The sequence below is a fragment of the Lissotriton vulgaris genome, chromosome 2_1, assembly GCF_964263255.1.
Source record: "Lissotriton vulgaris chromosome 2_1, aLisVul1.2, whole genome shotgun sequence".
Classification (NCBI taxonomy): Eukaryota; Metazoa; Chordata; class Amphibia; order Caudata; family Salamandridae; genus Lissotriton; species Lissotriton vulgaris.
Window position 1 is genome coordinate 212186811 of NC_141687.1, and position 20122 is coordinate 212206932.

A 20122-nucleotide genomic window follows, 5' to 3' on the forward strand; every position below is an offset into this window, starting at 1 on the left:
GTACCGGTATCCGTTTCCGTGTCCGTATCGTGGACCCTACGCTTAGCTGAGGCTTTGCCCCCTGCGTAAGAGTGGTCCGCCATGTCCGGCAAGGTAGCTAAGGCCTGTGTGTGAGGCCAGGTGGCAGTGTCCCCCGAAGGAGGACCCGAGGTGGACGCCTCGCTCTTCTTCTTTTGAGGTTTGGTGAAGCCATGTCTTTTGGCGAAACCTTCTAGTTGTCGTCGTATGGGACGAAGGGCCGTAGCCAGTGCCTGTTGCACTGTCTGTGGGACAGTAGTCTCCATCGCCCTGTTTACGGAGGACTGGACAGAAGCGTCCAAAGCACTAACAAGGTTGTCCTCCAAGGCAGCCGTCTGCCTAGTCTCAAATTCCTCCTCCTCATAGTACCCCTCATTATATTGCTCTTCAGACATACTGCTGTACTGGGAACTAACCACCCTATAGGCTGTGGTTACTCAAAACCAGGTACAAGGAGGGTCAGGGGGGGTCAGCCCACTCAGCACACTAACTTTCAACCTTCAACCCCCTCAGCAAAGCTGTAGTCAAAGTGGGTCAGAGACCCAGGCCACTGCAATTCCTCGAGCGTGTGCGCGCTCTAAAACGGCCTTTTTTAGTATTTTTCAACCTCACCAGGCGATCACTAAGGCAGATGGACCCTTCCTAACACTCCAACTGCCAAAGCGCAAGTGAAACTGTTAACGCGGGTCGCGTCGCGACGTGCAGCCCAAACGCTACTGAATCCTACCAAAAACTAGCCCAATTCAGCGCGTTTTGGGCGCACGTCGCGACCGAGAGCCACCCGGCCTGTACTGGCGTCAGCGGCGATGAGGGAAGCCGGCTGCGCATGCGCTAGACGCGCGAACACTATGGAGAAACACCGGGACTGAAAACTAGGCTCAATCTGCAAACAAAGGCGTCCGTCTGCCTCCGGTCAACGACCGTTACGCTACCCTCGCGCCAGTGAAGCGCGTTCCTGCCACAAATGAGGAATCAATGACTGAAGACGACGGGCGCAGAGGCGCCACGTCGAAGCACCGCTACTCCCCTCGAAAGAGGTAACCAGTTCTACTCAATGCATACAACAAGTAATACAGTGCCTTTTAGTTTGAATAACTCCACAATAACATGTACAATTTAGCACAAACAATCACAGAGGGAGTAAACAAGGTGCACTTAGCTCTGTGAGCAGCAAAGAAAGAGGAAGATGGCGGCAGGCTGAGGCCTCTTATGGACTAAGGGGGCGTGGTTATATGTAAAGCATGATGGGATATGCAGTTTAACGTTATACTTGAATGAAAAGCAAGCATTTTCATTGGCTGCTGTGAGCTTCTAGTAAAGATTGAGAAGCATAATCAGAAGCCTCCGGTCCTGACATAGAATCTAAGATTATGCCGGGATGCATTAAGATGTTTAGTATGTGCTACTGTAACCTAAGATGTGTGACAATTGGCACAGCAGGTAGGAGGTAAGGGGCACCTACTTGCTGTGTCTACTTACCCAAAAGTTGCATGGCAGTTAGTCTTGCCTAAAGATGCCACCTGGACGTTTTTTTTATGTCCAGGTTGGTACAAAAATTAGAAAAATAATTGAAAAACTGTCTTTTTCCTGTATCAGTGCATACTTCAAACAGCAAATATAAGAAAACATTTTAAAAGGGGCTCTAGAGCCGCCTCAATTAGGGGTGGGCGAGCCAAAATATTTACAAGGAGAGCCGAGCCAAAAGTCTGGCTCTGATCTTCGAGCTCATGCATGAGCTGAGCCCTGAAAATGTTTGCTATGTAAATCACAGAAGAAACATCGCTTAAAATATGATCAAGTTGTTCAAAATTCTAAGCATATTTAATGTGAAGCTTTGACATTATAATCTCAAATTATAGCATTGCAGTGAGAAGTACTTATTAAGTGACAGTTTTAAAACGTAAACCGTTATTAGTGCATAAAAATTGAAGACAGTCGTGTAAACACTGTTCATGACCACGATTATTATAGTGCAAACTTTCAGTCTATTAAACTAAGCACAATAGGTATTTGTACAACTGGTATTCTGAATTCACATCTTTGAAAGTGTTTTCATATGCGAAAATGAAGAAAAATGTTGGTGAAATAAAATATTTGACTAAGATTACACAATTCACACAAATCAAGAGGGCAAGCAGCACTTTATCCAGGTTGTGTGGTTTCACTTTGTACAAATCAGCCAGGAAATAGGTTATTGAATTGCCTTTCGTTAAGGCTTGTTTTCACCTTCGTGCAATTTTTATATACGCTCGACCGGAAGGAGCACTGTACATGAGGAATAGTTGCATTACACATGGTCACGTTCATTGTTTATAGGCGGGGGAGATTAAATTATTTGCCCAGGAGAAACTCAGGATATTGAGCGGGCACCGAGACTAGAACTAGAACTTGGTTCCCTAGCTGTTCCAAAGTGCAGCTCTCTGGCTGTAAAGCCTAGGTAGAGGGAGGGAGGCCACATAAAAACTCAGCTTCTTATAGGCGAGATTCCAAACTGACATCTTTGGAACCTCGAGCTGAGCTAGGATTCAGACTCCAGCCTGGCTCTATCTTTCTAACCTTAATGATTCCTTGACTGATAAGTGAATTGGACAGAGAGGGAAATGTAACGTTACAAATGAATACAGCTGACTGTATATGAAGTTCTATTTACATATCATGAGATGCAGTATCGCGACACGCTATGGATCCAAGAAAGGACAAGATTGGGGGAGGTGTTGCAATCATCTTTAGAAACTCCCTTCACTTTAAGGCTTTTCCTATCAGCTCCTTCCGCACTTTTGAGTGCCTATCTCTTGAGCTTCAATTACACCACCGCTCACCCCTCCGATTCCATGCCATTTACCGCCCGCTGAGTAGCGGGCCTTCGTTTATGGAGGAACTTATTGACTTCATCAGCGACCAATACTCGCTAAGTGACAATCAGACCTTCGTGGGTGACTTCAATCTCCACTGGGGCTTACCGCGAGACTCTTCTGCAAATATGCTAGCCACCTTCTTCTCTGCAAACGATCTTATCCAACACTGCACAGAATCAACACACCCCAAGGGCTCAATCCTGGACCTTGTGATTTCTAAAGCAGGCATGCTTTCTATCGCTACCCCTATTCATGTAGACTGGTCAGACCACTTCCTCATCCCATTCTCCCTTCACCTATCACACTCAATAACTCTTGGGCAACCTAAGAGGGCTACCTCCTTCTTCCGTGACACTAAACATATTGAAATTGGTTCCTTCTGCGAATCAGCTTTGCTATCACTTCCAAGTCTAGACCCGAACCTAGATGTTGACGAACTCACCTCCCAATGCCTCACAGTCCTTGCAGTCGAAATCAATAACTTCGCTCCTCTCCAAAGCAAAAAGAAAAGGCCCACTCCTTCAGCACCTTGGTTCAACAAATCCCTCTATGAAGAAAGGAAGCACCTTAGATTCCTGGAGAAACAATGAAGGCAAGCGCCCTCCATCGATAATTTGGCCACGCTTCGTTCAGCAAAAGATCCAAGTACCACAAGCACATCTTCCTTGGGAAAGCATTTAACTTCAGAACCCTCCTTGACTCAGCCAAAAATAGACCCAAAAAACGATTCGATCTCATCAAGAATCCTAACTGCTCTCCCCCAACCTCCAAGTTGGAGGATTCTACAAAGAAAGCAGCTGTCTTCGCTATATTCTTTGACGAAAAAGTGAAATCACTGGTGGATCATGTCGTTCATCCTACCCCTCCAGAGGAGAGCAAATCCTTAGCCATTCCGCAGAACTTTGACCCCATCTCTGAAGATGCCCTCCTCAATTGAATCCATGAAACAAAGCCCTCCAACCATTCCCTGGACCCCATCCCTAGTGCCATTGCCATTGAATTCTATACCCATTCTCTTTCCTATTGGACCACTCAGGTCACCCCTCTGCTTAAAAAACCCACTGCGGATGCGAATGACCTCAACAACTTCCGCCCCATCACTAACCTACCCTTTCTTGCGAAGATCACAGAAAGATGTGTAGCGAAAGAACTCTCTTGTCATATCAAGGACAATGATCTTCTTGATCATTTTCAGTTTGGCTTCATCCAAAACTGCAGCTCTGAAACAACCCTGCTGCAAGTGATTGATGACGCGCTGCGGATACTCGTTTCAGGGGGGATCTTGTCTTCTAATTCCTCCTCCTCTCCTCCTCGCTTTCTCCTCCCCTGGTTCTATCATGGATGGATCAGATGAATCTACTTAATAATAAACCCATCATTGTCGACAGCGCAAAATCCCTTGGTGTCATACTCGACAAAACACTCAATCTAATCTCCCACATCAATTCCATTGCAAAGTCTGCCCGATACCAACTGCGCCTTCTTTGGGGAATTCGTCGCTTTTTCCGGGAGCAAGACCTTAAAACCCTGGTCCAATCCCTGGTCCTCTCCAGACTGGACTACTGCAATTCTCTTCTTAATGGCCTCCCCAAATCCCATCTGCCCCCCCTTAAATCTGTTCTCCATTCAGCAGCTCGTTTTATTTTTGGGGCCAAAAGAAGCGACCACATCACATGTTATCCACCCTCCGCTGGCTTCCCATCGAGGCAAGATCTATCTACAAGACTGCCTGTATCACCCACAAAGCCTTGCATTCCTCCTCTCCTCGCTACCTGGCGAATAAACTGAAACTCTCTGGAAGCTCTAGACCATCAGGTAATGCGGAAAATGTACTGCTTGAACCTCCCACTTTTAAGAAGGAAAGATCGATGGCTCAATCCTTTTCAGGCAATGCTGTGAGAATCTGAAACTCACTTCCGCCTCAGCTCCGGACCACCACCTCCTCCCAGGCCTTCAAAACTGACCTCAAAGTTCTCCTCCTTCAAAGACACTTCCAAATTTAATTCATGCCCTCTCTATTATCTGAAGGAAGACCTTCCATTATAGAAAATTCTATACTCCATGACTATGGAAGTACATTCCCAGTGTGTTCTTGTGGTTTGAATGTCTGCCATTTATTGCAGTATTATCCTTCTACCTGTGTTTGGTACTCTTTTGTAATATGCACATGTCACTTTTGTAACACACTGTTTGCTACCTCTTACATTTTGTTTGCTTTAGGTACTTGCTCAAGTGCCACCATTGCCTATGTAACGTTTGTTCATTTGTTTGAGTGTTTGCCATTTATTGCAGTATTATACCTCTACTTGTACTTTGTATGCCTTTGTAACTTGCACACATCACTTTTTCCTCCTGTAATGTACCGTTTGCTACCTCTTGTATTTTGTTTGCTCACAATTGTCACTTTTGTCTCATGTAACTTAACGTTTGCTTTTGTAATCTGTTCACTTGTAATTTTCTCCTCATGTATCATTACTGTTCCTAATGTGAAGCGCTCTGACACCTTCGGGTAAAGTCCGCGCTATATAAAAATGCATTAAATAAAATAAAGGACACTGAGTGCGTGATCGTTCTCGAATCCTACGGTGAAGAGATGCGCGCTGCAGGCCTGTCCCTGTGTGACCCGTACAGGCCAGCTAGAAGCATCTGGCTATTAACCTCGGTTGTGGGCGGGGCTTGTTTTGGGCGTCTTTCTCGTCAGTGCAGTTCACAGACACGTACTGTTTAGCGCCTGTCTTGTGAGACGGTTGGGCTTGCATCCCGTCTGTCAGGCAGGTGGCTGTTCCTTGGTATGGATCCACCGGCCCCCGCTGCTCCCTTTAGTTGGGCTCGCACTCTCTGCTGCTGCCCCCGGCCGCAGCCTTCGGCGGCTGTGTTGCTTACCCTTCTGGGCTGTTTGGCCGCCTCCGCTCCCACCTTGCTGGGAACACCGGGGACGGAAGAGACCACTTCCTGTTTGGACCTGGAGCCTGGAGATGTTGCCAGCCTCCGAGACGGTGAGGGGAGTTAATGGGGGTAGGAGGGTTAGTTGGAGATCTGGAGCCCGGGGATGTTGCTTGACTCCGTGACGGTGTAGGGACGATTAAAGATGTAGGATGGTTAGTTGGAGACCTGGGGTACCAGCGTCACTGTCTAGTGGTTGCTAGGGGATGTGTAGAAGTGTATGGGGGGGTGGGAGGGAATAGTTGTATGAGGGCGACTGTACACTATAAAGAAGTGGGGTAGTCATGCCTTCACTAGAAGCAAAACCCGCAGTTTGAGCCCATATAACTTAAACGCACCCTCCGGGAAAGGTATTCCTCCAAAAGTAGTTAGTACCCATACAAAAATTAAATGCGCTACACATGCACAGCCTTGCAGTTTATTAGGAGTGTTAATAGAACGTATTGTTTCCCAATTCTAGTCAGTCATACATCCCCATGCGTATTTATACTTGGCCGCATGATTCGCAATTCTGTGTTTTTGGACCTCGTGGTTGTGATAGATAGCAATCTTAAATGCATACTTCTCAACATTTTGGCACCAAAATGAGATATGAATTTTCAGTTTTCAAAAAATGCCATTTTGACAATTATGGCATCACTGGAAATTACGTTACGTCGCCTTTCAAAGTGATAATACCATTATATGAAATTACTTCACGTGACTTGGATTAGATCACAGAAAAATACGATGCGGCCTTTGATACAGAGGGTATTGCTTAGGTGTGGGACGAAGATGCTCAACTGATAGAAATGTGTTTTTCAGCCCATAAATAGATGGCACCCAAGGAGAACAGCCGGTCTCACCTCCCTGAGACATTTATTGCCCACTCTTTATTTCCTGACCATATGTGGGTTCCAGCTTTACCCTTTTCTTATCTTGAGCTCTGTTCCTTCCCTGTGTAATAGGGGGACCAACTGGCATGGGTGTAAATTCAGGATGGTGAGTGTAAAAATTCAGGACATAGGGTCAAACTTCAGGACAGAAATTCAGGACAAAAGATCAAAATTCAGGACAAAAAAATCGGGACAATAAGTACGTTTTACAGACACTTCAGTTGAGGTCGCGCAATAGTAAATAATTCAGATGAGGATGAACTCCAGAATGGCCTCATCAGCCCATGGATTCCAACTGAGGGAGAGAAAAGCTGTGTGAACTTCTGTCTGGACGAGCACTGACTATGCCAGCGGAGGGATACAAAAGAGGACATATGAGGAAAAGGACAGAGAGTGCTGCGAGACCATAGCAGCCTTTCAGGATGAGTGCCACCCTAAGTCAACGGCAATGCACTGCAAGGGGCTAGGATGTGTGTGCCTCTTATGAGCCTTCAACAAAAAGTACATATTGTCCCTCACCACAGAGCGCATATCACTATATATGAGATTGTATTCCACTGTATGTAATATACACAAACTCTCTTTAAAGTATGTCAGGTTGAGAATGATTATATAACGTTAGAGACTGAAACCTGTGGGATTGGAGTGTTGACGCTTGGATAATTCTGCCGCCAGCAGACCCACATTAACCAAATTTCATTACCCACACAATGTGTCAACCAGCCATTTTTAAATTATAGCAACATGCATTCAACAATAAATGCTACAGGGAAACAATCTTGCGGTTACATTTTCATCATCCCCCACAATATCTTCATTGAGCATTTTGTATATGATAATCCAAAGTTATTTAATTGGGATCCCCTTCTGGGCCAGGGGTTCCATAAACATCTGGCAGCTCTGATTACCTTTAGGTCAAAAGTGCCTCGACATAACATTAGCACATACCTCTGATACATGGCGTGAGGTCCAACACAAAACAAAAATTAAATGGACACAAAAGGCAAAATGAGTTAGGGATTCTTTGCTGGATTCGATCATCATGCCCACTTATTCTGCTTTTCAGTGACTTACATTCTAAGCATTTTTGCAACTACTTCAAGAAAGACCCATTGGTCTACGTTTTAAGTACTGCAACCTTATTACAGGAGGCCAGGCAAGATGCAGATAGAATAATCTTTTTGACACCAAGCACCTTATGTCCCATATATGCAAATGCCATGAAGTTGTTATGCTCTTCTTTTCTTGGGCGCAAAGAGGCATAAGCATCAAACCAAGTGTTTCCTCTCAACTGTGTGGATAAAGACAGAAGAACATATAACAAGAATAACTTAGAAATAGAAGTAGAAGATTCCTGGAGCTCCTGGAGGCTCTATTACCAGAAGAGAGTACCAGTTTCTGAGCTAGATAGCTCGGAGTGTTCTGATGTAAGGCCATGTGCGTCATACACGCGATTTTCAGATGAATTCTAGCTTCGAACGGTAGTCAGTTGACGGCTCTACGGTCTGGGAGAGTTTCTTTTCGAACCTGTGACGAGTCTAGCAGCTGAGTTGATAGAGGCTCTTAGCGGAGCTGTCGTCGATCTGGGGAGGCCTCATAGGGCTACAGCCCCAAATTCCACTTTTGGGTTTACTAGGGCTCGAACTCCTTGTTTTAAGTCTTTTACAGGCAGGAACGGTTTCAGTCTTCTCAGGGTGTTCATGTGGAAATGTGCTCCTTTTGTGGAGGCACTGATATGTTTCTGAATATTTAGGTTTCGGTCCAGTGTCACACCCAGCGATTTCGCTGATTCGACAATGCAAGGTTGCCCTTTGAGTGCTGTTCGGTGCTTCATCCAGTTGAGGCTGCTAGATGAATGGTTGGGGGTTGGGGGGGGGGGGGTTTAAGAGGAATTCGTATTGAGGGAGTTTAGTTTCAAATGGTTTTCGGCCAACCATGTTTGAGCTATGTTGGGTGAGTTTCCTGGGATGACCTCCTGAATCTGTTGCACTTCAAACAAACACCAAACTGAGAGGGTGGTAGGCAGGTGTCTATTTTAATAGGCTCTGTTACAAATCAAAGTGATTGGACCATTAGCCGTCCAAGGCAGGTGGGAATGTTACCTGGCTACCCCACTAAACCGATTTAGAATGGGCCACAGTATTCACGTATCATAAAACAGTATCCAGTGATGCCCACTTTAGTCTAGTCCAATTTAAGATACAACATTGGCCCTACATTACACCACAAACACTCAGCAAAATATATGCAACATGGATGGATGAATGTCCCCAATGTTGACAGCATGGGGCGATCATCTCCATTAGATTTGGGCTTGCCCGGTGGTCAGCGAACACTGGTGAGGGGTGGTAGAGGCACCGACCTCAATACCGGTAGTGCTGTGGATAAATCCATACACTGTTGCATATTAGGATTACATCCAAAGTTTAAGAAAGGGAATATTTTCTACATGCTCTTATTGTTATTATTGCTAGCCATTGCAGGATTATAATAATCCACTGAAGCTCCTCCTTGTGGTAGTGGTACCAGGACGTCTGAGTGACTACTAGCCGAGGAGATCACAGTGAGAATGGTGCGGACAGATGATAAAAGTAGACAATGACTTATAAGTTGGGTCACAGACCTCTTGCGTTTCACAAACCTGAACAGGATCCCCTTTTCAATCTTTATCCCGTATATTTTACATACATATTAACGCTTCTGTCCGTGTCCAAAAATTTTATTTACGTTTGATTCTATTGCTTTGTGATCTGTCCGTAGTCCTATAGTTGATTAAAATAAATAAAATACCTTTGCCAAAAAAAGGAACTCAAAGACATTGGAGAGCCCAGTTTGGAAGCCCTGATGGACTCAATGTGAGAGTGGTTCATTAAATATCAGAGACCGGTTAACTAAACTAAAAACAAGTGTACCCTGTGGTACCAAACAATATAATAACATGGAGTAGAATTCTGTTCCAGTTTTGCTTGGTGTGTAATTTTGGAACTAGTCACTTGCTTTAGGCCTTCTTGTTTCCTCCGTATGTTAAGCACAGGTTTGCCTACATGGGTTAGACGAATATGAGAAGGACCAATTCAAGGACCTGCTTATTGGCAGTGCTTCCTGCACACATACCAGAAAACTGTATCTACTGCAAGGGAAAACTCTTGCAGTAGGCCTGATTAGTGTATCCTCAACAGGTCCCAAAATTGCTAATAATCAGAATAACATAAGTTGTCCTTTATTAACTGCACTTTCTAAAAAACAGAACAAAAATTAGCAAAGATGGAAGAGGAGTTTAGTTGTTGCAAATAGACCTGGGATGCTCCACATCTCTTAAATCCCCATTCCCTTATGAATGGAATTACATTTTATTTTAGTAAAACAGAGTAAAATTAACACCCAAAAAACACAGCTGACTCTGAGGGAAGATTTCATCTGATGGACGTCTTAAAACTCTAGATGGATCAAACTGCCCAAGGTGGAAACCGAGGTGCCATCTCGCGAAGCAGAGTCTAAACCAAATTAAGAGCAATCTGTCTCAGTTTATCCACCCACTCAAGAGACGGCTCCAATGCTGGTGAGGTTTGTAACATAACATAGTAGTTTTTGAGATTTCGGGTTCCTCCCTTTGGCAGTGCCACAATGCTTTACAAACTTTTTTTTAGCCCAGACTATATCTGATTTAGTCAGGGCGGTTGGATTAGAGAAGAGGCTGGCCTTCCCAGATTCGTCAGTTTCAGCTTGATATATATATCTATACTACTATTATAAAGGAAGAACTTTGAGGCGAGTGAACTCGGGAACCACAGCGCCAATCCACACACCCGATACATCGTTGGAATCCTCAGGGTGTGCAGATGGACATAGGCTATATAAAGTTAAAAAATATGTTATATTTAAAAAATTTACATTATAAAAAAGTAGTCCCCTCGAAGTAGCACAGGCAGCGACCTGCGTGCTGACGTCAGGAGCACGGGGAGGAGCGGCGTCCAGGAGCGGCGGACATGGCACGGGGGAGAAGCGGTGACGAGCGGCGAGGAGCGGTGGACTGAGGAGCAGCGGCTGAGGTAAGGCAGCGGGGGTTGGGGCAGGCGGGGGACGGGGTGATGTAAGGCTCCAAACTACCACGATCACGCTCATTAGTTTTACCTCAAACACAGCTCAGGAAGTTGAACTGCAGAGCGCCAGCGTTTCAGCGTTTCAGCTTTAAGGGTCATTAGGTTGACACGCAGGCATTATGTTACCATGCTGGAATCTCGGCACTCCGAGCTCCGTCAAGGGTAAACCCCGCTCAAAGAGACCCCACAGGCGAAAGTGATCCGTCAACCTCGGAGCAGTGTTTAAATGTGCCCTCTTTTCGTGGTACTTTTCATGTGGACGGGGAATGCAAACAGCCCGAAGCGCACTGCTGTGACTATCATATGTCGCCTTTTTAAGGTTCCGGGGGACAATGTCGGGGCAGGCGGGGGTCGGGGCAGGCGGGGGCCGGGGCGGGCGGGGGCGGGGAAAGCAAGCAGCCCGAAGGAAAGCCAGGAAATCTGGTGAGGGTTATCCCCACTCTAAACACATGGAAATGGTAATTTCCAGGCGAAAGCTGGAGTAATAGCTGCAATACAGTGAGACGGTTTTACATTATAGTGCACTGCTGTGACTATCATATGTCGCCTTTTTTGGCTCCAGGGGACAATGTCGGGGCAGGCGGGGGTCAGGGCAGGCGGGGGACGGGGCGGGCGGGGGCCCGAAATGCTGGACAATGTCCGGGCAGCCGGGACTCGGGGAAGCCGGATTGCTCTCGGATAAGGTTGGGACGGGCTGCTATCAATCTTCAATCTTTTTAATATACCAATCTTGAGTAGTGATCTTTTTTTTTTTTGGGGGGGGGGGGGCAGTGGCTCCCTCCATGTTAGGACGTAGCTTTCGCTTAACCATCCAACAATGCTAGCGGGCAGAAAACAAGATAAGCTTGGGTGCTTTTAATAGATAATTACAACTGATTAAAGTCGCCGGTCACGCTAATTACAGGCTTGTAGTCCGAAATTACAATTCCCCTAGCCACAAAACCAAGGTCGATGGCCCAGCCCAGCCTCTTCCAGGTGCAAACAGGCCCACTTTTGGCCCGGTCTTTGCCTGGGAGTATCCTACGCAGCTGGTGAAAGATCTGTTGTTTATGCGCCTGACTGGTGCAAATTTCAGGACCCTACTTTCTGGCCTCAAGTGTGCTGGTGCGGGCTGAAGCTTGCAGTCCTGCCCCCACAAAATCTGGTGTGTCAGCCACTTCAGCAACTACAGCAAAGAGCAACAAAGAAAGCACATGAGAACACAACAAAAACAAAAGTAAAAGGCCAGTACTTGATGGACAAGATGGCTCCTCAGGTTGTAGGGAAAAAAAATCTAATACTTCTTCTTTCAGGTGGCACTGTTACGAGATGACCAAAATTAAATGGTAATGTGGTACATAAATGAAAATGTACACCTTCATGTCAAAGGATGGCAATGCCTGATGTAGGAATCAAAGGAGATACAAAAAAGCTGGTAAAAAAAACTGCATAAGCAAGTTTACGTTTCTAAACAAATTGTTGAAGTTCCTAATCAAACAAAGGAAAACATCAGAGTATCCAAGAAATAATGTACGCTGAAGTGACACAAAACTGTGCTCACTCAAACCTACTGTGCCATAAAGTAGAAAATATACACTTCGAGGACTATATACTCTTTGCCAAACTTCTAAGTGGCTGTCCAACGCTTGACAGTAGTTGAAAATAAATTAAACATCACCTAGTAATAAGGTGTTCGATCTCGGTGCCCTTTACTTTCTCAAAGTTTGCAGTATACTTCTGTGTGTCCTGAAATCCCCTTCCATGGCTTGCTTTGCCCTAATCTCTTGATCTTTCAATAGTTTTTCTAGTTCATGAACTCTGTAAGTATCCTGTCATCAGGAAGCTACAAGGATTCCAGCAATTAACGCCTCCCAGGCGGCCTTTACATTTGCCACCTAACCATTTACACACATTTGCATCTTTTGCGGAAGCAGACACCCTGGGCTTATTTCTTTTCACCGTCTGCCCCTCCCTCCGGAATGCAGCAGAGGAGACTTCCTTGCAGGTCAGCTGGGGAATCTGAGTTGTGGAAATCAACTTTTGTTATTTATCTGAGTAGCTAAAATTATGGACAAATGCCGTCTGTTAAGACCTTCATCACGGACAACGGACAAAAGCCCTAATTTACGGACTGTCAGTGAAATTTACGAACGGTTGGTCACCCTTTTGTGTTATAGGGCTATCGATAGAGCCCGTTTCCAACCGACTCGTTACTATCGGATCCAACGGTCTCCATTTTCACCTCTCTTCACTCAAGCACTGTAGCTTTAATGTTAGTTGCCTTGTGCCGTTAAGAGTACTGAGAAAGGTGGAGTATGGGGGTAACACATCAGAAAAAAAAAATAAAGAAGGGGAGCAGTGAGGAAATGGAAGCGGGGAAGTGTGAAGAAGCAAGGATACCTTTGATAGACGGGAAGATGGCCAGTCTTCCAAAGAGCAGCAAATGACGGAAAAAAGTGAGGGGAGCAGGAAGAAGATGGAGACTTGGGAGGTGAAAGGCAGAAGACTGCAGTAGGTATGAAGTGGAAAAGAAAGATAGTAAGAAGGAAGGGGCAGGAAAAAGAAGGCATAAGAAATGAAGTCGGCAATTATATTGGTGGAGAAAAGTGGAACAGAATCGAGAAAAGATGAGATGACAGGAGAAAAGCAGAGTGAGGGGTAAATAGATGGAGGGAAAACGAATTTGGTTTGAGTGAGAAATGACTGCAAGAGTTGGAAGAGGTAAGATGTAGAGAGAAGGCTTAGAAGGGGAGAACAGTGATGGAGAGAATGAGGGATGTAGGAAAAGAGGTAAATGGACAAGAGTCTGAGATTAACCTTTGAGGGTGGAGAGGTGTGTAAAAATCTCCCCTTTGCTAGCTCTACAGACGATGCAGATAAAAATGCACCTTTTGTGTTATGATTACCGTTTCACGGGGAAAGATCCTCTTTCTGCCAAAACAATAGGCATATGCATATTGAAGGCCCCTGTCTGCCTCTATTGCCTGTCATGGGCCACAATTGCACCACACAGTGACCTCTGACTATGTGACACTGAGATGCTGAACATCAGACAGGCAGTCTTCTTACCAGTCACCTGCACAGTTAATGTGGACCACAGTTGTTTTAATAGTTTCCTACAAGACTAGGGGGTTCTGGTGCACACACCTTTTAGTCTTCCCTCTGCCTCACACTCCCTGAGCCCTTCCAGGTTGCATACATTGGTTTAAGGAAAACGGTGCGACAGCTAGCCTCATCTACATGACCTATGATTGGCTGGAAGCACTGTGAGCAGCATCTGATTTATGTCTCCTCAAAGTCTCCGGCAGCCGTCCATAAGCTGCATTGTGATTTGTTTTCAGTTTATCACTATGACAAATGTCTTCAAACTGTGGGGAACCCCTCTTCCTTGGGTTCCGTGGTTTTATTCCCTGTCTGATATAAATTTATGGTATGGTTGGGTGTCCTTACTATGTACAATACTCACAAAAACTGTTTTGGGTCCAGTCAGGCTCATTTGTAAAACCTTCAGCTCAACCCTAGGTAGTTCTGGCTTCGAGCAGCAACGCTTAAACAAAGGAATTAGTGTAAAGCATTTAATAGTTCCAAACAACGAAATAAGAAAGCCACACAACATGAAAGAAATCTGACATTAATTTGTATAAATTGAGTATATTTTAATACATTTTCAGAGTCCATGATGAGCAAAATTCACCAGAGGGTGCCGGAGATGCACATTTTTAAAGAAAACTTAAATCTCAGTTTAAAAGCAAACAAGCATTGGTGACCGTAAAGTTTGCAAACATTTGAAAAGTTTGTTAGAGTTGTGTTGACTACTCTGGCCTGACTTGGGTGATCGGATGCAATAGGGTGCAGGTCTGGGAGTGTATTTGGACATTTACCTAGCGACCAAAGCGTTTTCCAGTTTAGTTCCAAACTTTACTACATGACAGCCATATACTTCAATGGAGTGGTCCTGATGTTGCCGATGCAGGAGATGAAAGATGCTCAAGAATGCTCTGGGTGCCGTGCGGTCAATGGAGATGCCTATACAGTTATTCCTTGATTCCTGGCGACTGTGGCCACAGAAATCAGGGTCCCTCGAAGTCCTCTTTGAGCTAGTAGAAGACCATCTGCTCCTGGGCTACCAGTCTAAGTCCACTTCAGGCCCACCAATTTCTGTTGGTGGAGGCTGATGTGCCTCTTGGGCAACCAATCTGGACTTAGACAACACTCTTGGGTCAGGCAGACTTGCGTGCAACTTTTGGCCATAGAGGATCGCTCTCTTGGGGCGCTCAGCTGAGCTACTTCAGCTTTGATGGCTCTGTTCCAGGCAGTCAGTTAACTGACTCTTAAAGTAACTTCCATAGTCTAGGGCTTGGGAACAACTTTTCCCCAAGCCGGGAGCCACAGGCACAGTCCTCACTTTGTTAGCCCAAGGTGAGGCAGTTGCAGCACAGCTGAAGGTGCCGCCTTTCTTTGTCAAGTTCAAGGGTCAGCAGGGCAGTCCTTCTTCGGTCCTTTCTCCAGTTTCTGTGATCTACGGTTCAGAGTGCCATATTTATGCCCAGGAAGTGCCCTGGGAATGATGATGCTGTCACTAGGCAATGGCATACCAAGTCTCCTCCCTCTCTGTGACTACTTTCCAGCTATGTGTGGCATCCAGCTATCCCAAAGTGCATTATTCTGACCTCTCTCAAGATATCTGAAACCATCCTCGGATGTTAGAAGCTTAGAAGACCATCCTAGAGGTGTGGCTATCTGTGGGGTACACTCCCATGGTAAAAACAGTTTGGGCACTGGTCTTCCATTTTGTCCTCTCCTCAGCATGTCTACCTGTGCCAAGGGTAGCCCCTCAAGAGTGTGATCACCATTTACCCACCAAAGGCAGCTTCACCTTTGAAGCTCGTCTTTTGGGCTAACACCCTGAGTGCCTTCCTGCGAAGGGAATGTAACACCTCACCCTGTAGCAGACTGCTATTGTTCCTAAGTGTGGGAGTCATTCACACTACTACCCAGAAAGGCAGCTGTCTTGTGGCCAGAGACTGTGTGAGGCCACTGAACAAACTGGGTCACAGAGTGGCAACTTTGTAAACATAACATTTCTATAATAGTGACATTAAATTTGACTTGGGCGTCAAGTCGGATTTAATGCCAAGATTAATTTGATACCTTACAGTATTCATATTAGTAGTTCCATTCAGAAGTTAGCTGGGCTGAGTGGTCAGTCGGTAACTCTAGGTTAGCCAAGGAGGCTACTAACTCTCCCACAGCAAAACAACAATTTGGAAGTGGTGCTGTCAGGACGTGTATATATACACTGGCTCTGAGGTCTGGTTACCAGGCCCTAGTGCACTATGAGTCAAAAAACCAGGAGCATCAGTCCAGAAATGTGAGGGTGAACATGAAAAAAGAAGCATTTCATTACATGACCTCCCCAACCCCCTCCCTTGACTTCTCCTAAGGCCTTTTGTGATTGAGTGGAGACAAACCCCCTTTGAGGAGAACCAGCATTGCTGCATGAGTCATTCTCTCCACCTCTGCCCAGGCAGAAGTTTCAAGGTTGTTGCCCCGCAGACACTCCACTGGGATGGCAGAGGGCATTGGTACTTTCTTAAGGTCTGTATCCCTTTACCCACTCAGTCTGCAAGGTTTTGGGCTTTTTCCCCTTCTTTTCTATATACAAAGATGCAGACAACCTCATGTGGGCCTCCGGTCTAGGAGTGCTGGCACAGTAGGGGGCCAAAGAGGCAAGGCTATAGGTATCATTGGTGCTGCAGGTGCAGTAACACCAGGGCCCATTGGTATGAGGGGACAGCTAATCCCCAATTATGGCTGTGCTACTATCCTTTCCTCCTTGCATTAGAGCCCAGTGCAACTTTGTTGTGTCAGTGTTGCTTTAGGCTACAGAGCAATGGCCCAAGATAGTTGAACATTGAAACAGAGCAGACATCCTAGCTTTTGACTCAGAGAGAGGATGGGCAGTGGATGGGGCAAGATGGGGGCCCATGTTTAAAAAAAAAAAAGAAAATAAGCAGACAGATCTAACTTTAGCAATCGGCAGCTGTTGCTTGCCATGCATTGAAGTGGTATTTCAACAGGGTCATTTGGGATGTCACTTCAGTGGTGGCGTGGGCCCCATTACTTCAAAGTCCTGGCCACTCTATTCCAGTATGTCCTCGAGGTCGAACAGCCTCACACCGAGAGTAGTTAATCCGCACAGCCCCTCGCACCCAAAACAACAAGACAAGGAATCTTGTCCCATTCACCACTGCCTCCCCCTTCTGAAGTGATGTGCGGTGTATATATTTTCCCTTTCGGGCTGTTTGTCAATCTGTATCACCCATTGGACCGAATCTGCCTGCCAACTGATCTGGAGAGCATGAAGGATGTCTGGAGTGTAGATCAACAGCTCATTTAAGCACACAATTTTTTATTGGGGACGTGAGCTATGGAGACCTTCTCTTCTAACGGGCTTAACTGGGGGATGTTGTCTATCCCATCAGGTGCTCTGGGTAAGCTGTAGGTACCTGAAAACGGAGTATTTCGTAACCTGAACTCCCCTTGAACCTCTGAGAAGTCACTGAAAGCTTTGCCTGAGGTTTGATTCCCAGTATAAAGACACCAAGTACGTCCCTGCCTCTAAAACCCTCTGGCAAAGTTGTCCCACCCACAGGACAGTTTGTTGTGCCATTATCCTCAGCCACTTGGTTTCCCTTGCCACATCTCTCCAAATACTCATTCCAGGCTTAGTAGCGAGTGGGAACCCTGCCCTATCCCGTATAAAAAGTGTTGTGGGTTAGTATGCCACAGAGCCCATTTCTCGCTATAAAAGCTGGATTCCCCCAGGGTTTGTAAGTCCAGTCATTGATCACTACCAAATTGCTGCTCGATAGAAGACAAGGAAATTAGTCATCCCAAGTCCTTCTTTAAATGTGCATTTAAAACACATGCCCATACTGACCCATTGTGCCATAAAAAAAGAATGGACTGACTCCATAAGGAGCCTGAAGAATTTTTCGGGGACTTTATGCTGAACGTTTTGCAGAACATATAATACCCTATGTAACTCTCCCATTTTAAACAGGGTGCTCGACCCAATTGAGATCTGGAAAAGGACGTTTAGTGCTGCACGTTTCTTTTATCAAAGAAGAGACATTGCTGACCTCATACTGAGCAGGGATTGGATCTCTCCATACCAGAGTATTTAATTCCTGTAGTTCCCAGGCGTACTTGTGTGGTCTAGTCAGTGATGTATGCCCTTTCCCTATCTTGTAAAGGTTAAATTTGTCCCAATGAAACATTGACAACTTTGATGAGTTTGCCTTCCAGGTAGTGGTTGTGTTTTAATAAACTTTGTGTACGTGAAAGAGTAGTTTAATTGCAATGAGTGAGATATTTGGTGTAGAGGGGTGGTGCACTTTTTATGACTGGTGTCTGTTAAGTGTGGTTTAGACCCTTTCTTGTGAATTGTTTATGATCAACCTGTTCTTTAACCCGTTGACCGCTGCGCGAATTCCGCCGCGGTGCGGGTGAAATAATGGGTGGGCGTGGTTCGGACGGCCCCAGCCATCCTCCGCACACGCCCACAGTTATGTTAGGGGAGTTCTTTTAGAGCGCACTGACACCGTGAGTTTCCTGGCGCTGATTGGGATTTCAGTGAGATAGCAGATTAGCCAGATTAGGGAAAAAGCCAAGTTTTGAGAGATTTGCGAAAAAGAGTGAGTGAGTTAGCAGATTTGAGAGAGAGGGGAAAAGAGTTCCAAAGTGTAGGAGCAAGGTGTGAGAAACTCCGACCTCCAACCCTCGCGAGTTTGAAGGAGGGGGTGGCAAGGAGATGAAGATGGGAAGATCTAAGATTGCGAGAGGGGCAGTATGGAGTGATGAGGGATTTCAGGAACCTAGGGGAGGGGCCGGTCAGGGATTTGAATACTATGCAGCCGATCTTAAAGGCTGCCCTGAGATTGACCGGGAGCCAGTGCAGTTTGGCAAGGAGAGGCTTGGCCGACTGCCATTTTGGAATCCTGAAGACCAGTCGTGCCGCTTGGTTCTGAGCGATCTGCAGCCTATAGAGCAAGGTTTTAGGCAGACCGTGATATAAGGAATTTGAGAAGTCCAAGCGGTAAAGGACCAAGGCCAGGGTGACTTGGAGCAGAACTTCGGGGGAGAGGAGATAAGCGACCTTCCTGATCCTGCGAAGCTGGTGCATACAGGAGGAGACCACCGCCCCCACCTGGGCTTTGAGTGAGAGTTCGGAGTCGATAATAACTCCCAGACTCTTTACGGATGCCACAGGGGCAGGAGGGGGGCCAAGCCCTGTGGGCCAGAAGTGAGGACCCCAATGGATGGAGCTATTGCCTGGAAGAAGGAGCTCCGTCTTTCCAGGGTTCAATTTGAGCTGGTTTTGACTCATCCAGAGGAGAATGTGAGACATGACAGCATGAAAGTTAGAGACAGCGGAGGGGGTAGAGAGAGGGAAGATGAGTTGTAGGTCGTCAGCGTAGTTGAAGACGTTGACGTCCCACTGCCTCAGAGAAAGAAGGAGGGGGCGAAGATAAAGATTGAAAAGAAGGGGGGACAGAGAAGAGCCTTGAGGGACACCGCAGGTGGAAGGTACTTTGGATCCACGGAAGGTACCCAGACTGACCGACTGAGACCTGCCGGACAGAAAGGAGTGGACCCAGGCCAACGCCGGGCCCTGGAGGCCAGTTTGTTCGACACGGCGGATGAGAATGTTATGATCCACCGTGTCGAACGCGGCCGACAGAGCTAACAATACCAGGGCCTGGGGGGTGCCCTTGTCAGCATTGCCTCTCAGAGTGTCGAGCACGGCCAAGATGACTGCCTCCGTGGAGTGGCCGGGCCTGAAGCCTGCCTGATTGGCCTCCAGGAAGTTCGAGCTTTCGACGAACTGTGAGAGGCTGGCAGTGACATGGGCTTCCAGAATTTTGGAGAGGTAGGGGAGAAGGGAGATGGGTCGGTAGTTAGCTGGGACCGAAGGATCAGCCCCAGGCTTCTTCAAAAGGGGCACAAGAACGGCCTCCTTGAGAGAGCCAGGCACCGTACCCGAGGAAAGAGAGGAATTCAGCAAAGGAAGGATACATTCGGGGAGGGACAAGCAGATGTTTCGTAAGATGGAAGGGGGACAACAATCATCCGGGGAACCGGACTTGACCCGTGTGGCTAGTTTCGCTAGGGTGGCGGAGTCAAGGATGGGAAAGTGTGAGAATGAGGAAGTATTGTGAGGGACGGGAGTGGTATCAGCGTCAGGAAGAGAGGCAGTGATGGAATCCTTAATCATAACGATTTTATCCACAAAGAAAGAACTGAGGGCGTTACAGGATTCCTGAGTGGGGGCCTGGGTGGGAAGAGT

At 46.4% G+C, this 20122-nt stretch overlaps 1 protein-coding gene across 1 annotated transcript in view; it reads left to right on the forward strand.

Annotated features, from left to right (window-relative positions):
- Positions 1–5610: 5610 nt before the first annotated feature.
- The window catches only part of RHBDD2 (rhomboid domain containing 2), a 111404-nt gene continuing 96892 nt past the window's right edge, over positions 5611–20122 (forward strand). Inside the window, exon 1 of the mRNA XM_086954763.1 lies at positions 5611–5869. Within this exon, the coding sequence (XP_086810889.1) occupies positions 5665–5869 (205 nt within the window). The 5' untranslated portion in view covers positions 5611–5664. The remainder of the gene's footprint in view (positions 5870–20122) is intronic.